We start from the raw sequence: 19,099 nt of genomic DNA on the forward strand, positions 1-19,099 counted from the left end.
TGATACTGTTCATGGCTGTGACTTGAATTTTTGCTGTCATTCAGCCAACCTTATAACGTGGGCTTCAGTTTGATTTTCTGCAATGTGAGCTCTGTGGCTGCTGGAGAGAAGATTCTCTTCCAGGTCACACTTAGAAACCTCTAGACTCTATTCCCATCTGGAGCATGTCAGTTTTATCACTGTGCTAACTGTTGTCATTCACTGTATTTCGAGTATCTTAGTTTGAGTTTTTATTACTGTGAAGAGACACCATGTCCATGGCAACTCTTATAAGCAAATATTTAATTGAGGTGGCTCCCTTACAGTGTCAGAGGTTCAGTTCAGTATCATGGTGGGAAGCATGGCAGCATGCAGGAAGATGTGGTGCTGGTGCGGAGAGTCCTACATCTTGCAAGCAACAGGAATTTGAATATCACTCTGAGGGAAGCTTGAGCAAAAGAGACCTCAAACCCTGCCCCATAGTGACACACTTTCTCCAACAAAGCCACACCTCCTAATATCGCCACTCCCTTTGGGTGCCACTTTATTTCAAATCACCACACTAAGACATTAGAACTTGGTAGATTTTATCATAGAGCTCATTCCTTTCCTCAGTCAATTTAATCCACAGATGCTAAGAGCAACAGACCAGCATCATCATTTTCCTTATTTTTCTACAAACTGTTTATAGTTTTATATAAAGTAAACAAATCCATTATGGCCCACAATCGGTGGATCAGGAAAATCAAATGCATTAATCTCCTTAAGCGTGTAAAATAGTTCACACCATTGGATTTCAGTGCTCTTCCAGCTTCCAAAAGACACATCAGTAACTGGAAAGGCTTTGGTAGCTGTAGGTGTTGGTAAACTGGAAAGCCTATTCCAGATAGTTAAAAGATTCATTCTTATATTTCTGTTGCTTTGGAATCACTTCTGTTGTAAAAATCTGGGTTAGTCAGGGTTCTCTATAGTAAGAGAACTGAGTGAATGTCTATCTGTCTATCTGTCTATCTGTTTATCTATCTATCTATCTATCTATCTATCTATCTATCTATCTATCTATCTATCTATCTATCTATGATTCATTAGAATGACTTATAGGCTCTGGTCCAGCTAATCCAACAATGGCTGGCTATGAAAAGAAAGTTCAAGGATCCAATAATTGTTCAGTCCACTAGGCTGGAGTCTCAGCTGGTCTTCAGTATGTGCTAAATCATGAAGAAGTAGCCTCTGACAGCAAGAGCAAGAACAAGCATGCTTAGAGAGCAAGCTTCCTTCTTCCATATCCTGGTATATGCTGCCAGCAGAAGGCATGGTCCAGACTAGAGGTGGGTCTTTCCACCCTCAATCAGGATTAAAGGTTGTTGTCTTCTAGTGTAGTGACTCATGCTTTTAATCCCAATATTTGGGAGGAGGAGACAGACTGATTTCTGTTAGTTTTTTTTTAATATATACATATAATTTATTTTACAATACCATTCCCCTATTTTCCCCCTCCCACCCCATCCCCTTACCGCCAGCCTACCCTGATTCCCACCTCTTCCAGGACAAGTCCTCCCCCAAGGACTGCGATCAACCTGGTAGACTCAGTCCAGGGAGGTCAAGTCCCTTCCTCCCAGACTGAGCCAAGTGTCCCTGCATAAGTTCCAGGTTTCAAACAGCCAACTCATGCAATGAGCACAGAACTTCGTCCCACTGCCTAGTTGCCTCCCAAACTGATCAAGCCAAGCAACTGTCTCACCTATTCAGAGGGCCTGATCCAGCTGGGGGCACCTCAGCCTTTGGTTCATAGTTCATGTGTTTCCATTCATTTGTCTATTTTTTTCCAATAATTGAGTAAAACTGAAATTTATTATATACCACAGTCGTCCTAGGGACCTCCATGCTATATATATAGCCTCTATGGTTCTATCGGTTGTGGTCTGATTGTTCTTTATTTTATATCTAGAATCCACCAATGAGTGAGTACATACCATAACTGTCTTTCTGGGTTTGGGTTACCTCACTCAGGATGATTTTTTCTAGTTCCATCCATTTGCCTGCAAATTTCATGCTTTCATTGTTTTTCTCTGCTGAGTAGTACTCCATTGTGTATATGTACCACATTTTTTTCATCCATTCTTCCGTTGATAGGCATCTAGGTTGTTTCCAGGTTCTGGCTATTACAAATAGTGCTGCTATGAACATAGCTGAGCATGTATCTTTATGGTATGAATCAGCATTCCTTGGGTATATGCCCAAGAGTGGGATGGTTGGGTCTTGAGGTAGTTCGATTCCTAATTTTCTGAGAAACTGCCATACTGATTTCCACAGTGGTTGTACAAGTTTACATTCCCACCAACAGTGGAGGAGTGTTCCCTTTGCTCCACATCCTCTCCAACATTGGTTGTCATTGGTGTTTTTGATCGTAGCCATTCTAACAGGTGTAAGGTGGTATCTCAGAGTCGTTTTGATTTGCATTTCTCTGATGATTAAGGATGTTGAGCATTTCTTTAAATGTCTTTCAGCCATTTGTAGTTCTTGTTTTGTGAATTCTCTGTTTAGCTCTTTAGCCCATTTTTTAATTGGACTGTTCAGTGCTTTGATGTCTAGTTTCTTGAGTTCTTTATATATTGTGGAGATCAATCCTCTGTCAGATGTTGGGTTGGTGAAGATCTTTTCCCAATCTGTTGGCTGTCTTTTTGTCTTATTGAATGTGTCTTTTGCCCTGCAAAAGCTTCTCAGTTTCGAGAGGTCCCATTTATTAATGGTTGTGCTCAGGGTCTGTGCTGTTGGTGTTTTATTTAGGAAATGGTCTCCAGTGCCAATGCGTTCAAGAGTGGTTTCTATTTTTTTTCTATTAAGTTTAGTGTAACTGGATTTATGTTTAGGTCTTTGATCCACTTGGACTTGAGTTTTGTGCATGGTGACAGATATGGATCTATTGGTAATCTTTTACATATTGACATCCAGTTATGCCAGCACCATTTGTTGAAGATACTTTCTTTGTTCCATTGTATAGATTTGGCTCCTTTGTCAAAAACCAGGTGTTCATATGTGCATGGATTAATGTCAGGGTCTTCAATTCGATTCCATTGGTCCATATGTTGGTTTTTATACCAGTACCAAGCTGTTTTTATTACTGTAGCTCTATAGTAGAGTTTGAGGTCAGGGATGGTGATGCCTCCAAGGGTTGCTTTATCGTATAGGATTCTTTTAGCTATCCTGGGTCTTTTGTTTTTCCATATAAAGTTGAGTATTTTTCTTTCCAAGTCTGTGAAGAATTGTGTTGGGATTTTGATGGGGATTGCATTGAATCTGTAGATTGCTTTTGGTAAGATTGCCATTTTTACTATGTTAATCCTACCTATCCATGAGCATGGGAGATCCTTCCATTTTCTGATATCTTCTTCAATTTCTTTCTTTAGAGATTTAAAGTTCTTATCAAAAAGGTCTTTCACTTGTTTAGTTAGTGTTATCCCAAGGTATTTTATATTATTTGTGGCTATTGTAAAGGGTGATGTTTCTCTGACTTCTTTCTCGGCCCTTTTATCATTTGTGTATAGGAGGGCTACTGATTTTTTTGAGTTGATCTTGTATCCTGCCACTTTACTGAAGGAGTTTATCAGCTGTAGGAGTTCCCTGGTAGAGTTTTTGGGGTCACTTATGTATACTATCATATCATCTGCAAATAGTGAAAGTTTTACTTCTTCCTTGCCAATTTGTATCCCTTTGATCTCCTTTTGTTGTCTTATTGCTCTAGCTAGAACTTCTAGTAGTATATTGAATAAATATGGGGAGAGTGGACAGCCTTGTCTTGTTCCTGAATTTAGTGGTATCGCTTTGAGTTTCTCTCCATTTAATTTGATGTTTGCTGTTGGCTTGCTATAAATTGCTTTTATTATGTTTAGAAATGTTCCTTGTATTCCTGATCTTTCTAAGACCTTTATCATGAAGGGGTGTTGGATTTTGTCAAAGGCTTTTTCAGCATCTAAGGAGATGATCATGTGTTTTTTTTTTTTCAGTTTGTTTATGTAGTGTATTACATTGACTGATTTTCGTATATTGAACCATCCTTGCATCCCTGGGATGAATCCTACTTGGTCGTGATGGATGATTGTTTTGATGTATTCTTGGATTTGGTTTGCCAGTATTTTGTTGAGTATTTTTGCATCAATGTTTATGAGGGAGATTGGTCTGTAGTTCTCTTTCTTTGTTGCATCTTTGTGTGGTTTGGGTATGAGGGTAATTGTAGCCTCATAAAAAGAGTTTGGTAGTGTTCCTTGTGTTTCTATTGTGTGGAACACTTTGAAGAGTATTGGTATTAGTTCTTCTTTGAAAGTCTGGTAGAATTCTGCACTGAAACCATCTGGTCCTGGGCTTTTTTTTGGTTGGGAGACTTTTGATGTCTGTTTCTATTTCTTTAGGGGTCATTGGTCTATTTAAATGGTTTATCTGGTCTTGATTTAATTTTGGTATGTGGTATTTATCCAGAAAATTGTCCATTTCTTCCTGGTTTTCCATTTTTGTGGAGTACAGGTTTTTGAAGTATGATCTGATGATTCTCTGGATTTCCTCGTTGTCTGTTGTTATGTCTCCTTTTTCATTTCTGATTTTGTGAATTTGGGTGCTCTCTCTTTGCTTTTTGGTTAATTTGGCTAGAGGTTTGTCTGTCTTGTTGATTTTTTCAAAGAACCAACTCTTTGTTTAATTGATTTTTTTGTATTGTTCTCTTGTTTTCTATTTCGTTGATTTCAGCCCTTAATTTAATTATTTCCTGGCGTCTATTTCTCCTGGGTGAGTTTGTTTCTTTTTGTTCTAGAGCTTTCAGTTGTGCTGTTAATTCATTGGTATGGGATTGGTCCATCTTCTTTATGTGTGCATTTAGAGCAATGAATTTTCCTCTTAGCACTGCTTTCATAGTGTCCCATAAGTTTGGGTATGTTGTACACTCATTTTCATTGAATTCTAGGAAATCTTTAATTTCTTTCTTTATTTCTTCCTTGACCCATTGATGTTTCAGGTGGACATTATTCAGTTTCCATGAGTTTGTGGGTTTTCTATAATTTTTGTTGTTATTGAGGTCTAACTTTAAGGCATGGTGGTCTGATAAGATACAGGAGGTTATTCCAATTTTTTTGTATCTGTTGAGATTTGTTTTGTGTCCAAGCATGTGGTCAATTTTTGAGAAGGTTCCATGGGGTGCTGAGAAGAAGGTATATTCTTTTGTGTTAGGATGGAATATTCTGTAGATATCTATTAGGTCCATTTGAGTCATAACATCTGTTAGGTCCTTTATTTCTTTGTTAAGTTTCAGTCTGGTAGATCTATCTTTTGGTGAGAGTGGTGTGTTAAAATCTCCCACTACTAATGTGTGGGGTTTGATGTGTGTTTTAAACTTTAGTAGTGTTTCTTTTATGAATGTGGGTGCTTTTGTATTTGGAGCATAAATGTTTAAAATCGAGACTTCATCTTTGTGGATTTTTCCCGTGATAAATATGTAATGTCCATCCTGGTCTCTTTAGATTGATTTTAGTTTGAAGTCTATTTTATTAGATATTAGGATAGCTACACCAGCTTGTTTCTTAGGTCCATTTGCTTGGAAAGCCTTTTCCCAGCCCTTTACTCGGAGGTAGTGTCTGTCTTTGGAGTTAAGGTGTGTTTCTTGTATGCAGCAAATGGATGGGTCCTGTTTTCTTATCCATTCTGTTAGCCTGTGTCTTTTTATAGGTGAGTTGAGACCATTGATATTGATGGATATTAATGACCAGTGATTGTTAATTCCTGTTATTTTTTGTGGTTGTGTTGTGTTGTCCTTCTGTGGTGTATGTTGGTGTGGGATTATCTATTGCTTGATTTTTCATGGATGTGTTTAGCTTCTTTGGGTTGAATTTTCCCTTCTAGTGCTTTCTGTAGGGCTGGGTTTGTGGACAGGTATTGATTAAATCTGGTTTTATCCTGGAATATTTTGTTTACTCCGCCTATGGTGATTGAGAGTTTTGCTGGGTATAATAGTCTGGGTTGGCATCCGTGGTCTCTTAGTGTCTGCATGAGGTTTGTCCATGATCTTCTAGCTTTCATAGTCTCTATTGAGTAGTCTGGTGTTATTCTGATGGGTTTGCCTTTATATGTTACTTGGTCTTTTTCCTTTGCGGCTCTTAATATTTTTTCTTTGTTCTGTGTGTTTAGTGTTTTGATTATTATGTGGCGAGGGGACTTTTTTTTTAGATCCAGCCTATTCGGTGTTCTGTAAGCTTCTTGTATCTTCATTGGTATTTCTTTCTTTAGGTTAGGAAAGTTTTCTTCTATGATTTTGTTGAATATATTTTCTGTGCCTTTGAGTTGGTATTCTTCTCCTTCTTCTATCCCTATTATTCTTAGGTTTGGTCTTTTCATGGTGTCCCAAATTTCCTGGACGTTTTGTGTTAGGACTTTTTTGTCTTTATTGTTTTCTTTGACTGACGAATCTATTTTCTCTATCGTGTCTTCAGTGTCAGAGATTCTCTGTTCCATCTCTTGCAATCGGTTGGTTATGCTTGTTTCTGTAGTTCCTGTTCGTTTAGTCAGGATTTCTATTTCCAGCATTCCCTCAGCATGTGTTTTCTTTATTGTCTCAAATTCATTTTTCAGATCTTGGAATGTTTCTTTCATCTGTTTAATTGCTTTTTCTTGGCTTGATTTGATTTCTTCCCATTTTTTGTTCGTTTTTTCTTCCATTTCTTTAAGGGAGTTTTTTATTTCCTCTTTAATGGAGTTTTAAATTTCCTCTTTAAGGGAAGTTTTTATTTCCTCTTTAATGGAGTTTTTCATTTCCTCTTTAAGGGAAGTTTTTATTTCCTCTTTAAGGGAGTTTTTTATTTCCTCTTTAAGGAAAGTTTTTATTTCCTCTTTAAGGTAGCTTTTCATTTCCTCTTTAAGGAAAGTTTTTATTTCCTCTTTGAGAGAATGTTTTATTTCTTCTTTAAGGGCCTCTATCATCTTCTTAAAGTCATTTTTAGGGTTGATTTCTTCTGTTTCTTCTGTCATGGTATGTTTAGGTCTTGCAGGTATAGAATCACTAGGTTCTGATGTTGCCATATAGGTCTTTATGTTGTTGCCTGTATTTTTGCACTGGGGACTACTCATCTCTTCCTCTGTGCAGTGCAGGTGGTGTCTGTGTCTGAGAGTGCCTCTCTTGTTCTAATTTTTAGTCTTGGTTTAGTAGGGGTTCTTGGTTAAATTGGTGCTATTGGGCTATTTCTTCAGGGGCAGCTGATTTCAATTGGTGAATTATATACTTATGATTCTGGTGATCTGGTTTGGTGGCTGGGTAGCGCCTTCTTCTGTGTTCCCAGGTCACGTTTTGTTCATTTGTCAACTCCTCAGCTGATTTTGTTTCTTCAGACTTTAAATGTAGGCATCTGAATCCTCTCCCAGATGGGTTTCAGCTGAGCAGGGTAGTCTCACCAACACCTCCAAGTTGTTGGGTTTCACAGGATCAGCAGCTGGACCCTGGGTTGTCCTCAGACGGAGTGTTCAGATTCGTTCTGGTTCCAACCCACGGAGATAGCTTCTTCCCCAGGTGTTGCGGTTAGGGGCTTCCCTGTTCCAAGCTGCCATCTGCTTGTCTCTGCCGCCATGCCTGTCTACCTCTGTGGGCCGCCTCTGGGCCTGAATGTCTCTGCAGGCTGCCGCCGCTGGGCCCATGGGCCGCCTCTGGGTCTGTCTACCTCTGCGGGCCGCCACCGTAGGCCTACCTGCTTCTGCTTGTCACCGCCACTGGGCCCGTCTACCTCTGTGGGCCGCCCCTGGGCCTGAATGTTTCTGCTGGCTTCCGCCCGGCCTGAATGTCCCTGTGGGCCGCTGCCGCTGGGACTGAATGTCCCTGTCGGCTGCTGCCGCCGGGCCCATCTACCAATGTGGGCCGCCTCCGCGGGCCTACCTGCTTCTGCTTGTCTCCACGGCCTGGCCTGTCTACCTCTGTGGGCCAACGCTGGGCCTGAATGTCTCTGCTGGCTGCCAATGGGACTGAATCGATTTCTGTTAGTTTGAGGCCACCTGGTCTATAAAGCAAGTTCCAAGACAGCCAAAGCTGTCACACAGAGAAACCCTGTCTGGAAACACAAACACACACACACACACACACACACACACACACAAATGTTGTTGCCAAGATCCAGATCAGAAGTTGATCTTCCCACTTCAAATTAAGTAAAAATCCCTTACGGGTGTACCCTCTGATTTGGGGTTTTCCTTAATTCTAGATATTGTCAAGTTGACAACCAAGAATAGACATCACAGTCTGTGTCAGAGTTCTGGAAACTCACTGGTTCCACGCTTTGCAGCCTCCTTTGGTTTCCATGGCTCTGCCTGCTCCGTGAAAGAAAACAAGGTGCTTTCTTCCCACAGGTGGGAAAGGATGGAGAGTTCCATTGGCTCTAAGTTTGATGAGGGCAGGGCAGCCTGAGACCTGAGACCCTTGGAGCAGAGTGGACAGGAGGAATGGGGCAGCTCAGCCAGCATGGGTCCCCTTAGCCTTATTCCCTGAGGGCTCAGACCCAGTCCTGTTTTCTTTCTTCATCGTGTTGAACTATTGCCCTAGACACTAACACTTCTCCTTTTCACTAAAAAGTGAGACCCTGAGGGGCCTGACGTAAGGGGAAGATTGGGAAGGGGGGATCAGTAGCTGCAGGAACTCTCCTGATGTTGGGGATGTCCTGGTCTGTTACACGTTACCATTTAAGTAACTCAAATTGTTCTTGTTCAGTGGCAATTAAAAACTAACACACGGCTCAAGTGCAAAGATGAGCACACACACAGTGTGCTCTTCCTCCAACGAGGCTGTGGCCCACTGTGCACAGTAGGTCCGTAAAATGAAATCTTTTTGTATTTTTAACTTTATGCTGTTTTGAACATTTGCATTTCAGCACAATCTATTTCAGTCTCCAGTCCCTGTCCTGTTCCAGAGCTGGAAGAATGTTGACAGAACAGCCCTGTGCCCTCAGCCCCTGGGCCTCACACTCTAGTTTAGGAGAGGGAGATGGAGCCATTGGAGTATTTTTCAAAGTGGATTTTTTAAATTTTATTTTTATTGGATGTATTTGTTTTTTGATTATGAGTATATAGGTGCACCAGGCCCTGGATCCCCTGGAACTGGAGTCACAGATGGTAGTGGAGCATCATGTGATGGTATTGTGTTCCCCAAAATAGTGTGCACCCTATCTTATCTGGGGTCAGAGAATAGAACAGCCACTAGATATAGAGGCCAGAAAATGTTGGCAAACACGCCTTGAATCCTAGCATTCCAGAGGCAGAGATCTGCCTGGATCTCTGTGAGTTCAAGGCCGCACTGGAAACAGTCAGGCATGGTGACAAGACCTTTAATCCCAGGAAGTGATGGCAGAAAGGTATATAAAACATGAGGACCAGGAACTAGGCTGGTTAAGCTTTTAGGCTTTTGAGCAGCAGTTCAGTTGAGATTCATTTGGATGAGGTCTCAGAGGCTTCCAGTCTGAGGAAACAGGAAGGATCAGCTTAGGAACTGGTGAGGTGAGGAAGCTGTGGCTTATTCTGCTTCTCTGATCTTCCAGCTTTAACCCAATACCTGGTTCCAGGTTTGATTTTATTAAAAAGAACTTTTAAGATTCGTGTTACATTCTGCAACACCAACAGGTGCTCTTAACCCCTGAGTCATCTCTCCAGCCCCCATTGGAGATTTTTCAGAAGGACACCACACAGCCTGCCTCACAGCAAGATGGCTGACAAGATGGCTGACCACGGAGAGAAACTGGATTAAAAGGAAGAGACAGTGTTAGTGCCGAGCTGAGAAGGGAGGGCTGCTGGTACTGATGGGGTGAGGACTGAAGGAGAAGGGCAGGAGGTGACAGAAGCAAAGGGGAGATCCTAATGCAGTGGGGTCCTCCTGTTTGAGGGTGTTTGTCCACAGATCACAATGGACACATCTGCAGAACCCTGCAGGGCATCTTACATCTGCACCGAATGCTGTGGTGGTTTGAATGAGAATGGCCAAACAGGCTCAGAGGTTTGGATAGTGCTGTGGGTATTGTTCTGTATAAATAAAACACTGATTGGCCAGTGGTCAGGCAGGAGGAAGTATAGGCGGAACAAGGAGGAGAAGAATTCTGGGAAGTGGACGAGTCACTGCCAGCCACCGCCATGACTAGCAGCATGTGAAGATGCCGGTAAGCCACGAGCCACGTGGCAAGGTATAGATTGATAGAAATGGGTTAATTTAAGATAGAAGAACAGTTAGGAAGAAGCCTGCCACGGCCATACAGTTTGTAAATAACATAAGTGTCTGTGTGTTTATTTTATAAGTGGGCTGTGGGACTGCCGGGCTTGGTGAAACCCGGAGAGAAAACTCCAGTTACAAATGGCGCCCAAAGGCTTGAGTTTCCACCTTAAACCTCAGAATATTTAATAAGCAATTCTAAACAGAGCCAAAACCAGGTTCCTCCTTCATGTCTCATATGGGTATCTAGACGCCACAACACGCATGTTTGAGTTACTGGCAGGTTCCTGGCATTTGTGCTTGACCTGCAGTATGACAGGAATGAGGCATCTACAAGCAGCACATTATACTGCTGCTGTGTGGTGGATTTAGCCTTTGCTAGTTTAAAAAAAAAAAAAAAGAGGTTTCTGAGCTACATGGTGCTTGGATAAAAACATAGACCCACGATGGCTCCCAGAGCTGGCAATAAATGTACCACTGCCATGTTGGGAAGCTGAGGTGGGCAGAACCAGCAGCCATAGTGCTGTTTCAGTCTTACAACTGCTGCAGTTTAAAGCAATAGATTCACAATAAGACAGATTCAGATGAAATAGTTTACAATGTGTGTAAAATAGACATAGGTTTGAAAGAGACAAAAAGATGATATACACAGTTATATAAACAAATATATAGTTTTAAAAAATAAAGTCTTTAAAGAAATAGTAAAACTAATATAAAAAATAAGCCACGTAAAAATGGATATCACACAGAGAATCTGGATTGTGTTGTCTTTGATATTTTTAACTACAGAAAAACATTTGATGGTAAAAGCTGTTGAGTTAAACAAAAATGTAAATTTTAAAGGTATCTTGACTTCAAAATTTAGATATAAGGATATGTTGCTTTGGAAAAGAGGCTCTGCTTTTGTTTCCACAGAAAGCCAGAGGCTGTAGATTTGTTCCAGATTAAGATACATCACGTTTGACTAGCCAGGAGCCCCTGAAAGGTCTCTGATGACACCATGGCCCAGATGATCCAACATCCAAAACGGTTTTAAGGCAACTGGCTCAGACGATACACTCTCACAGACTACCCCCATAAGCCTAAAAGTTTCTTTGTGTCCCCATAAGATACAGTGCCATCCCTCCAGCAGGAATTAGTAAGAGATGCTACTCCCAAATTCCCAAATATACAAAGCTGCCTTTGGAGATGGAATTGGCTCACTCCCCCTCTAAACCCAGACATATTGCTAAAATAAAAGGTTAAGAGATTCTTGTGTCCCAAATCAAAAGAGTACTCTGGTGTGGGACAGAGAAAAACCAATATTTTTATTTAAAACAGGTTGATCATAAATGTGATCTCTTTCTAAAAAAGAAAAGGGGATATGATATAGATATATAGGATATAGAGATGATAGGATAAAAGAGTAGATTAATGAACCTACTTTTAAAGAGCAACAACGTGTTTACATTGCTATGGATTTTAGTTTATTGATACAAATTCAAAGTTAATTTTGTTATACTGTGTGTATATTTCTACTCTTGTTTGAGGTGTTATGTTTGTACAGTTCATTTAAAGTTGTAATGGATAATTAAAAATAGATTACTAATGAGTCATCTGTGATAATCATACTCGTAGCCATGTTAGTGAAGTCTTTTAGGTATACATAGATATATTTCAGATAGATAGGTAATCTTCAAATACTTCAAAGACATACAGAATATGGCATTTAAAATATTTTAAAAACTTAAACTTTCTGGACAGTGAGACATGTCTGCTCCTGGCAGCACCCATTTACTTCAGAGAGAAGAATGGACATCGAAGATACTCCATATGGAGTTTATCTTCACCTTGGCAAAAATAGCCATTTGGACAAGAAACTGTTCTTGCCTGGACTGCTTGATCAACTCGACATACAAGATCCATAAAAAGGTGACCACTGAACTTTGCTTGACAAAATGGTTCTTCAGGTACCTGCTTCACAGAGGAAACTGCCAGACATTCTACAGGACACTAAAAAAAGTGACTGAGAGACTCTAAGCCTGTGGGCTGAAGATAGATGCCCCAACTTTACAAGAGAATTTTGGATGACTGTCTAGGCTGCTAGCTGTCTCTGTCTACCCTGCAAGATGCCTGAAATTTGCTTGCATCCTTCTCCCATTTCTCAGGTAGTATTACATCCTTATGAAGTCTTTGATTTAGTTAAAGCTAGATAGTTACAATTTTCCTTAGTTATGATACAGATAAGTTAGATATAAAACCTTAGACTCACAAATATAACATAGATAGGATATTTTCTTTAATTTTGTCAAATAAACTATAATTAGACTCAATATTATAACTGTAATACTTGTTTGGTAGTGGTTTTGTTATGGGTAATTTTACTATGTGAAAGTTAAAACCTTACTTTTTGGAAAAAGAAAAAAGAAAAGGGGAAGTACTGTGAATATCACTCTGGATAAATAAAACACTGATTGGCCAGTGGCCAATCTCCAGCTACAGGATACTTCAGTTCAAGTTGATGGAACTGCTTGGGACGGATCAGGAGGAGTGGCCGTGTGGGAGGAGGTGTGTCACCGGGGCTGGGCATGGAGGTTTTAAGAGACCCCCACTATTCCCAGTGACTCTGACACTTGCTTGTGGATTGAGATGTGAGCTCTCAGCTGTTCCTGCCACCACACCTTTCCTCTAACATCATGGATTCAAACTCTCTGAAATCTGAGGCCCAAATTGAACTTTCTTTTATAAGTTGTCAGGTTCACAGTGTCTTCTCACAGCCCTAGAAAAGTAATTAAGCCAGGTGTGTGACACAAGCCTTTAATCCCTGGACTTGGGATGCACAGGCAGGTAGGTCTGTTGTGGAATATTATTTTTTAGCTATATAGAGATGTGTTACATTTGTTTATGTTGTATTTTTTAATTATGTAGAGATGTGCTGCTGTTTCTGTAGCAAGAGTTTCTGCAGAACTCTGCAGCTGCTTTGATTCTGGAGTGTTAGCATCAGCTTTGATCTGCCTTTTGTGACTGCTACCTTTTGTGTAGGGTACCTTAGGCTTGAGGTATGTAAATCTTACTGTGTGTTTCCTAAAGGTTCAAAGCCTATGCAAAAGTTGGTTGTAGGAGGAAAACAGAGATGTCCTGAGACTGAGAAATGCTTTGCTGTTTGTGTCTTTGGACAGCCTTAGAGAAGAGGTTTTGGTGTATGGAAATTGACTTGCTAAAGATGTAAATTGTATAGCTATAAAAATCCTTTTTGCTTTATCGTATAGAATTCTTTTAGCTATCCTGGGTCTTTTGCTTTTCCATATGAAGTTGAGTATTTTTCTTTCTAAGTTTGTGAAGAATTGTGTTGGGATTTTGATGAGGATTGCATTGAATCGGTAGATTGCTTTTGGTAGGATTGCCATTTTTACTATGTTAATCCTACCTATCCCATGAGCATGGGAGATCCTTCCATTTTCTGATATCTTCTTCAATTTCTTTCTTTAGAGATTTAAAAAAAAAGTTCTTATCAAAAAGGTCCTTCACTTATTTAGTTAGTGTTATCCCAAGGTATTTTATATTATTTGTGGCTATTGTAAAGGGTGATGTTTCTCTGACTTCTTTCTCAGCCCTTTATCATTTGTGTATAGGAGGGCTACTGATTTTTTTGAGTTGATCTTGTATCCTGCCACTTTACTGAAGGAGTTTATCAGCTGTAGGAGTTCCTTGGTAGAGTTTTTGATCATCCTGAGTGAGGTAACCCAAACCCAGAAAGACAGTCATGGTATGTACTCACTCATAAGTGGATTCTAGATATAAAATAAAGAACAATCAGACCACAACCCATAGAACCATGGAGGCTATATATATAGCATGAAGGTCCCTAGGATGACTGTGGCTTATAATAACTTTCGGATTTACTCAATTATTGAAAAAAAATAGCCAAATGAATGGAAACACATGAACTATGAACCAAAGGCTGAGGAGCCACAGCTGGATCAGGCCCTCTGAATAGGTGAGACAGTTGCTTGGTTTGATCTGTTTGGGAGGTAACTAGGCAGTGGGACCGAGTCTTGTGCTCATTGCATGAGTTGGCCATTTGAAACCTGGAGCTTATGTAGTGACACTTGGCTCAGTCTGGGAGGAGGGGACTGGACCTGCCTGGACTGAGTCTACCAGGTTGATGGCAGTCCTCAGGGGAGGCTTTGCACTGGAGGAAGTGGGAATGGGGGGTAGGCTGGAGGGAAGGGGAGGGCGTGGGAGGGGGGAGAATAGGGGAACCCGTGGCTGACATGTAGAACTGAATGGTATTGTAAAATAAAATAAAATAAAATAATGGGTTTTATGTGTAAAAAAATAAATCCTTTTTGCAAAGCTACAGTTGGTCAGTTGGCCAGAGGCTGACTCCCCTGTGGCCACGAAGGCTAAAATTCATCCTAGAGTGACCATGTTTTCCACGGACCCACAAGAACTGAACACAGCACAACACATGTCTCACCTTGCTTTCCTAAGACACCTGATTCGTCTAATAAAAAGCTGAACAGCCCATGGCTAGGCAGAGGAGGGATGGGCGGGGCTGGGGCAGAGAGAAAAGAGAAGAGGAAGAAAAGAAGGGGGAGAAGGACAGGATGGGCCAGCCAGACAACCACCCAGTTACCCAGCCAGCCACAGAGGAAGCACAAAAGTAAGACACGCTAAAGGAAGGAAAGAATGGTAAAAAGCCCCGAGGAAAAACATAGATGAAGAGAAACAGGTCCACTTAACTTGGAAAAGCTGGCTAGAGATAAGTTTAAGGTAAGGCCAGGCATTTATAACTAATAATAAGTCTCTCTGTCATGATTTGGGAGCTGGTCGGTGGTCTGAAAGAAAGCCTGCTTTACGTCTCTGTGAGTTCAAGGCCAGCCTGGTCTTTAAAAAAAAGACAAGAAAACACCAGGAGAGACCCCCAGGCCAGACTCACTCAGTTCTCTCCTCAACTTTCCTCTTCCTCCTTGTGAAGAGAAGAAGGATTCCCTGGATCTTCTAGAAGAAAAGTCACTTCTGGGAATCCAATGGCAAATATTCGTGTTGGGGATGCAGTGGAGAGATGCTTCTCTTTAAAGCAGAGACACTGGCCTGCAAGCACCACACAGACTCCACAGAGACCAGGCTCCTGTGTTCACCTGCAGGGGCAGCTCGCACTGCCAAGCCTGATGCTCAGGAATCTCATCTGTAAATTGAGATTTTTTTTTCCTCTTCACTCAGGATCGTGTCTTCACAGCCTGGTGCTTCCACTCAGACTCCTAGTGTTTCTCCCCAGATGATCCTCTGTGGCTCCAGGTGGTTGTGTTTTACATGGATCTTCAGTCCATAGTCCTGAGATGTCTGTGTGGACCTGGTCTTTGTCTCAGCACAGTAGACCCCCTTCTCCACTGGGAAGAGACCCCCGTGGAGACCGAGCACAGCAGGGCACTGATCCCTGTCTACACGCCACGGTTCCCTGTGTCCACACACTGCCATGGTACAGTTGCATTAGTGAATAAATCACAGTGAGAAAGGAACTGTAACTAATAATGAAGCAGAATAATGACGATGGTGTGGTAGAAGTTACATAACCTGTGACCTCTCATTCTCTCTGTGACCTTCACTCACACTTGATGAGCTGATGAGATGAAGGAGATGAATGTCACAGGCCTGTGGAGCCCTGGGTCTCATAACAGCTGGCTCCTGAGTTCCTCAGGCCTGTGCAGTGTGGACACTGGGCAGAGGTAATTCTCATGGCAGAGGTACTCACTGGGGACTTGAGGTTTCATCCTTGTTCTGTAGTGTGAAAAATATAAATTTATACATTTTTTGTTTCTGTGGATGTTGACTTGATGTCTTCAAATCCCAGCCACACATAACTGAAGTAGAAAGTGAAAGCAGAGGAGAGTGGGATTCCAGCACGGAGAGTCACAGATAACACAGGGTCAAAAGTGCTTGACCAGAGCTGTGAAAACTCCAGTCACCTCCCGATGCAGGTGTCCACGGCAGCCCCACACCCTCACCAGGACTCCGACAGCACCTGTTTCCGTGAACATTCATTTTAAGTACTGTGTGTATTTTATCTGGAATCTTCGTGCTCTTAGGTTTCATCCTGACTAACCTGAGGAGACAGTTGTCCTTAGGCGGCTCAGAGACACCATGACAAACAGTGCTCCGTCCCGCAGCACAGGGTTCAGCAAAGTCTCAGTCCCCAGGAGGTGAGGTCTGGGGTGGAAGCCCAGGGCTGGGGATCCCCAGGTGCCCAGTTTCATTTCTCCAGCTCCTGACCTGTGTCGGGTCCTTCTGCCCGGACACTGATGACAAGTTTCCTGTTCGTACCCCCATTGGGTGCCGAGATCCCGGAGAACCAATCAGCGTCGCCGCGGTCACGGGTCATAAAGTCCACGCAGCCCGCGGAACTCAGACGCCCCAGATCCGAGATGGGGGCGATGGCTCCGCGCGCGCTGCTCCTGCTGCTGGCGGCCGCCCTGGCCCCGACCCGGACCCGCGCGGGTGAGTGCGGGGTCGGGAGGGAAACGACTCTGCGGGGAGGGCGGGGGCGGCCCCGGGGAAGCCGCGTCCCCGCGTCGCCCAGCCAGACCCTCCCGCCCTTCTCCACCGCGTCCCGAGCCCCGCGCCCTGCTCCCCTCCCGGCCCGCGCACCCGCCCGGGGTCCCGGGAGGAGGGTCGGGGTCTCACCGCGCGCCGCCCCCAGGCTCGCACTCGCTGCGGTATTTCAAAACCATCGTGTCCCGGCCCGGCCTCGGGGAGCCCCGGTACATGGAAATCGGCTACGTGGACGACACGCAGTTCGTGCGCTTCGACAGCGACGCGGAGACTCCGAGGATGGAGCCGCGGGCGCGGTGGGTGGAGCGGGAGGGGCCGGAGTATTGGGAGGAGCAGACACGGAACGCCAAGGGCACAGAGCAGACTTTCCGAGTGAACCTGAGGATCCTGCTCGGCTACTACAACCAGAGCGAGGGCGGTGAGTGACACGGGTCGGAGGTCACGACCCCTCCACGTCCCTACGTACGGGCCGGAGTCGCCCGCAGTCCCCGGTCCGAGGTTCGGGAGGAGAGTCGGGGACCGGGACCCGGTTTCCCTTTCGGTTTAGGGGAGTCCGCGGGTGGGCGGGGCGGGTGGGCGGGGCTGACCTCGGGTGGGCGGGGCCGCGGAGCGGGGCTGACTGCGGGTGGGCGGGACTGACCTCGGGTGGGCGGGGCTTACCGCGGGGTCCCCGCAGGCTCTCACACCATCCAGGTCATGTCCGGCTGTGACTTGGGGTCCGATGGGCAACTCCTCCGCGGGTACAATCAGCACGCCTACGACGGCCGCGATTACATCGCCCTGAACGACGACCTGACGACGTGGACGGCGGCGGACACCGCGGCACAGATCACCCGGCGCAAGTGGGAGCAGGGTGGTGATGCAGAGATAAAGAGGGCCTACCTGGAGGGCCGGTGCGTGGAGTCGCTGCGCAGATACCTGGAGAACGGGAAGGACGCGCTGCAGCGCACAGGTGCAGGGACGCGGGCAGCTCCTCCCTCTGCCCTCGGGCGGGGCTCAGTCCTGGGGAAGAAGAAACCCCTCAGCTGGGGTCATGCCCCTGTCTCAGGGCAGACAGTGTCCCTGGGTCTCCTGATCCAGCATGGCAGGGACCGCACTGATCCCCAGGCTCAGCCTTCTCCCTGGACAGCTGCAAATCTGTCTCAGAGGAGGGAGAGGAGATCCCGACCTAACCACAGTGGCTCCTGCAGTCTGCAGCCGCTGTCAGCCATGGCCTGTCCAGGCCAGGGTCTCTGCCCACACCAGGGTCTGTGGAAACTGAGTCCTGTCACCTGAGTGTGTCAGCCTTACACGCCAGGACCGGAAGTCTCCTTTACCTGATAGGAGACTACCCTAGGCTGGTTCCACAGTTTCTAGAACTTTCCAAAGATACATTCTCCCAAATTCCTTTGGCTGAGGTTTGCACCCCTCACACTCCAATTACGTCTATTCCCAGAATGGCCACCTGAGCTCTTATGGTGTGCCCTGGACAAATACTAAATTGTGGGGGGCTTTTTCTTTTTTTTTTTCTTCCTTCCTTTTTTTTTTTTTTCTTTTTTTAAGTTGTCATTTTGCTTTTACTCAGTTTTTTTATCCCCCTCACGGGGATGATACTGTTTCTCTCTCTCCCCCTCATTTTATCATCTGTATCAGTCTCCACAGGAGCCAGGGGGAACTGCTAATCTGGATAATTAGACAAGTCAGTGTTTCCTTTACACTAGAAAGCCTCCTGTGAGCTTAGACTATTTTCTGCCATATGAACATCCAGAGCCCTCCTCCTCTCCCTCAGTCCCAACAAGTCACAGTGTTGCTCAGTGGATTAGGAATTGAACTTCCTCAGAGACAGGGTCTTCTGCGGCTCCAGGACAGGAGTGACAGGGACGATCCACACACCCCTGTGAGCACCGCTGTGTCCCAGGGAGTGCTGCCCTGGGCTCCACAGCACACTTCCAGGGTTCCTGGTGACAATACCTTGTATCTTGTCCCCCAGAGGCAGGGCTTGGGGAGTCATTTTCTCTGGCTGAGTGTCAGAGGTTCACCACATTTCTGCTGCACACTTTGGTGATGGCTGTTCACTGGACAGACAGTTATGCTGGTCAGCAAGATGGCCACAGTGGTTGTGCCTCAGTGGTGGCAGCAGGAGTTGGTAGCACCCTTCATGTAGCCCTTGTACCTGATTTCTTATTTTCATATAAATTAATAACATATATAAATTATTTTCCTTTCATTCTTTTACTACCTAACTAATGCTATAGAACATCACATGAGGAAGACCATGCTGACCTGTTGGCTCACGTGGATTCCCTCTTAGCTACTGAGTCCCCCAGGAAAATGTGCAGTTCTGTGATGAGGGGACCAGCTCCACCTGAGGTCACTAGTGTGATCACAGAATTGTCCAAA

At 44.1% G+C, this 19,099-nt stretch overlaps 3 protein-coding genes across 3 annotated transcripts in view; all 3 read left to right on the forward strand.

Annotated features, from left to right (window-relative positions):
• Positions 1–19,099, forward strand: part of LOC102905475 (H-2 class I histocompatibility antigen, Q10 alpha chain-like) — a 159,160-nt gene that overhangs the window by 138,509 nt on the left and 1,552 nt on the right. The gene's annotated exons all lie outside the window — the stretch shown is intronic.
• The window catches only part of LOC102922462 (H-2 class I histocompatibility antigen, Q10 alpha chain-like), a 97,480-nt gene that overhangs the window by 76,829 nt on the left and 1,552 nt on the right, over positions 1–19,099 (forward strand). The gene's annotated exons all lie outside the window — the stretch shown is intronic.
• The window catches only part of LOC121820889 (H-2 class I histocompatibility antigen, D-D alpha chain-like), a 78,191-nt gene continuing 75,651 nt past the window's right edge, over positions 16,560–19,099 (forward strand). Inside the window, exons 1-3 of the mRNA XM_076557302.1 lie at positions 16,560–16,666; positions 16,869–17,138; positions 17,397–17,672. Coding sequence (XP_076413417.1) covers positions 16,594–16,666; positions 16,869–17,138; positions 17,397–17,672 — 619 coding nt within the window. The 5' untranslated portion in view covers positions 16,560–16,593. The remainder of the gene's footprint in view (positions 16,667–16,868; positions 17,139–17,396; positions 17,673–19,099) is intronic.

Source organism: Peromyscus maniculatus, chromosome 21 (genome assembly GCF_049852395.1).
Source record: "Peromyscus maniculatus bairdii isolate BWxNUB_F1_BW_parent chromosome 21, HU_Pman_BW_mat_3.1, whole genome shotgun sequence".
NCBI lineage: Eukaryota > Metazoa > Chordata > Mammalia > Rodentia > Cricetidae > Peromyscus > Peromyscus maniculatus.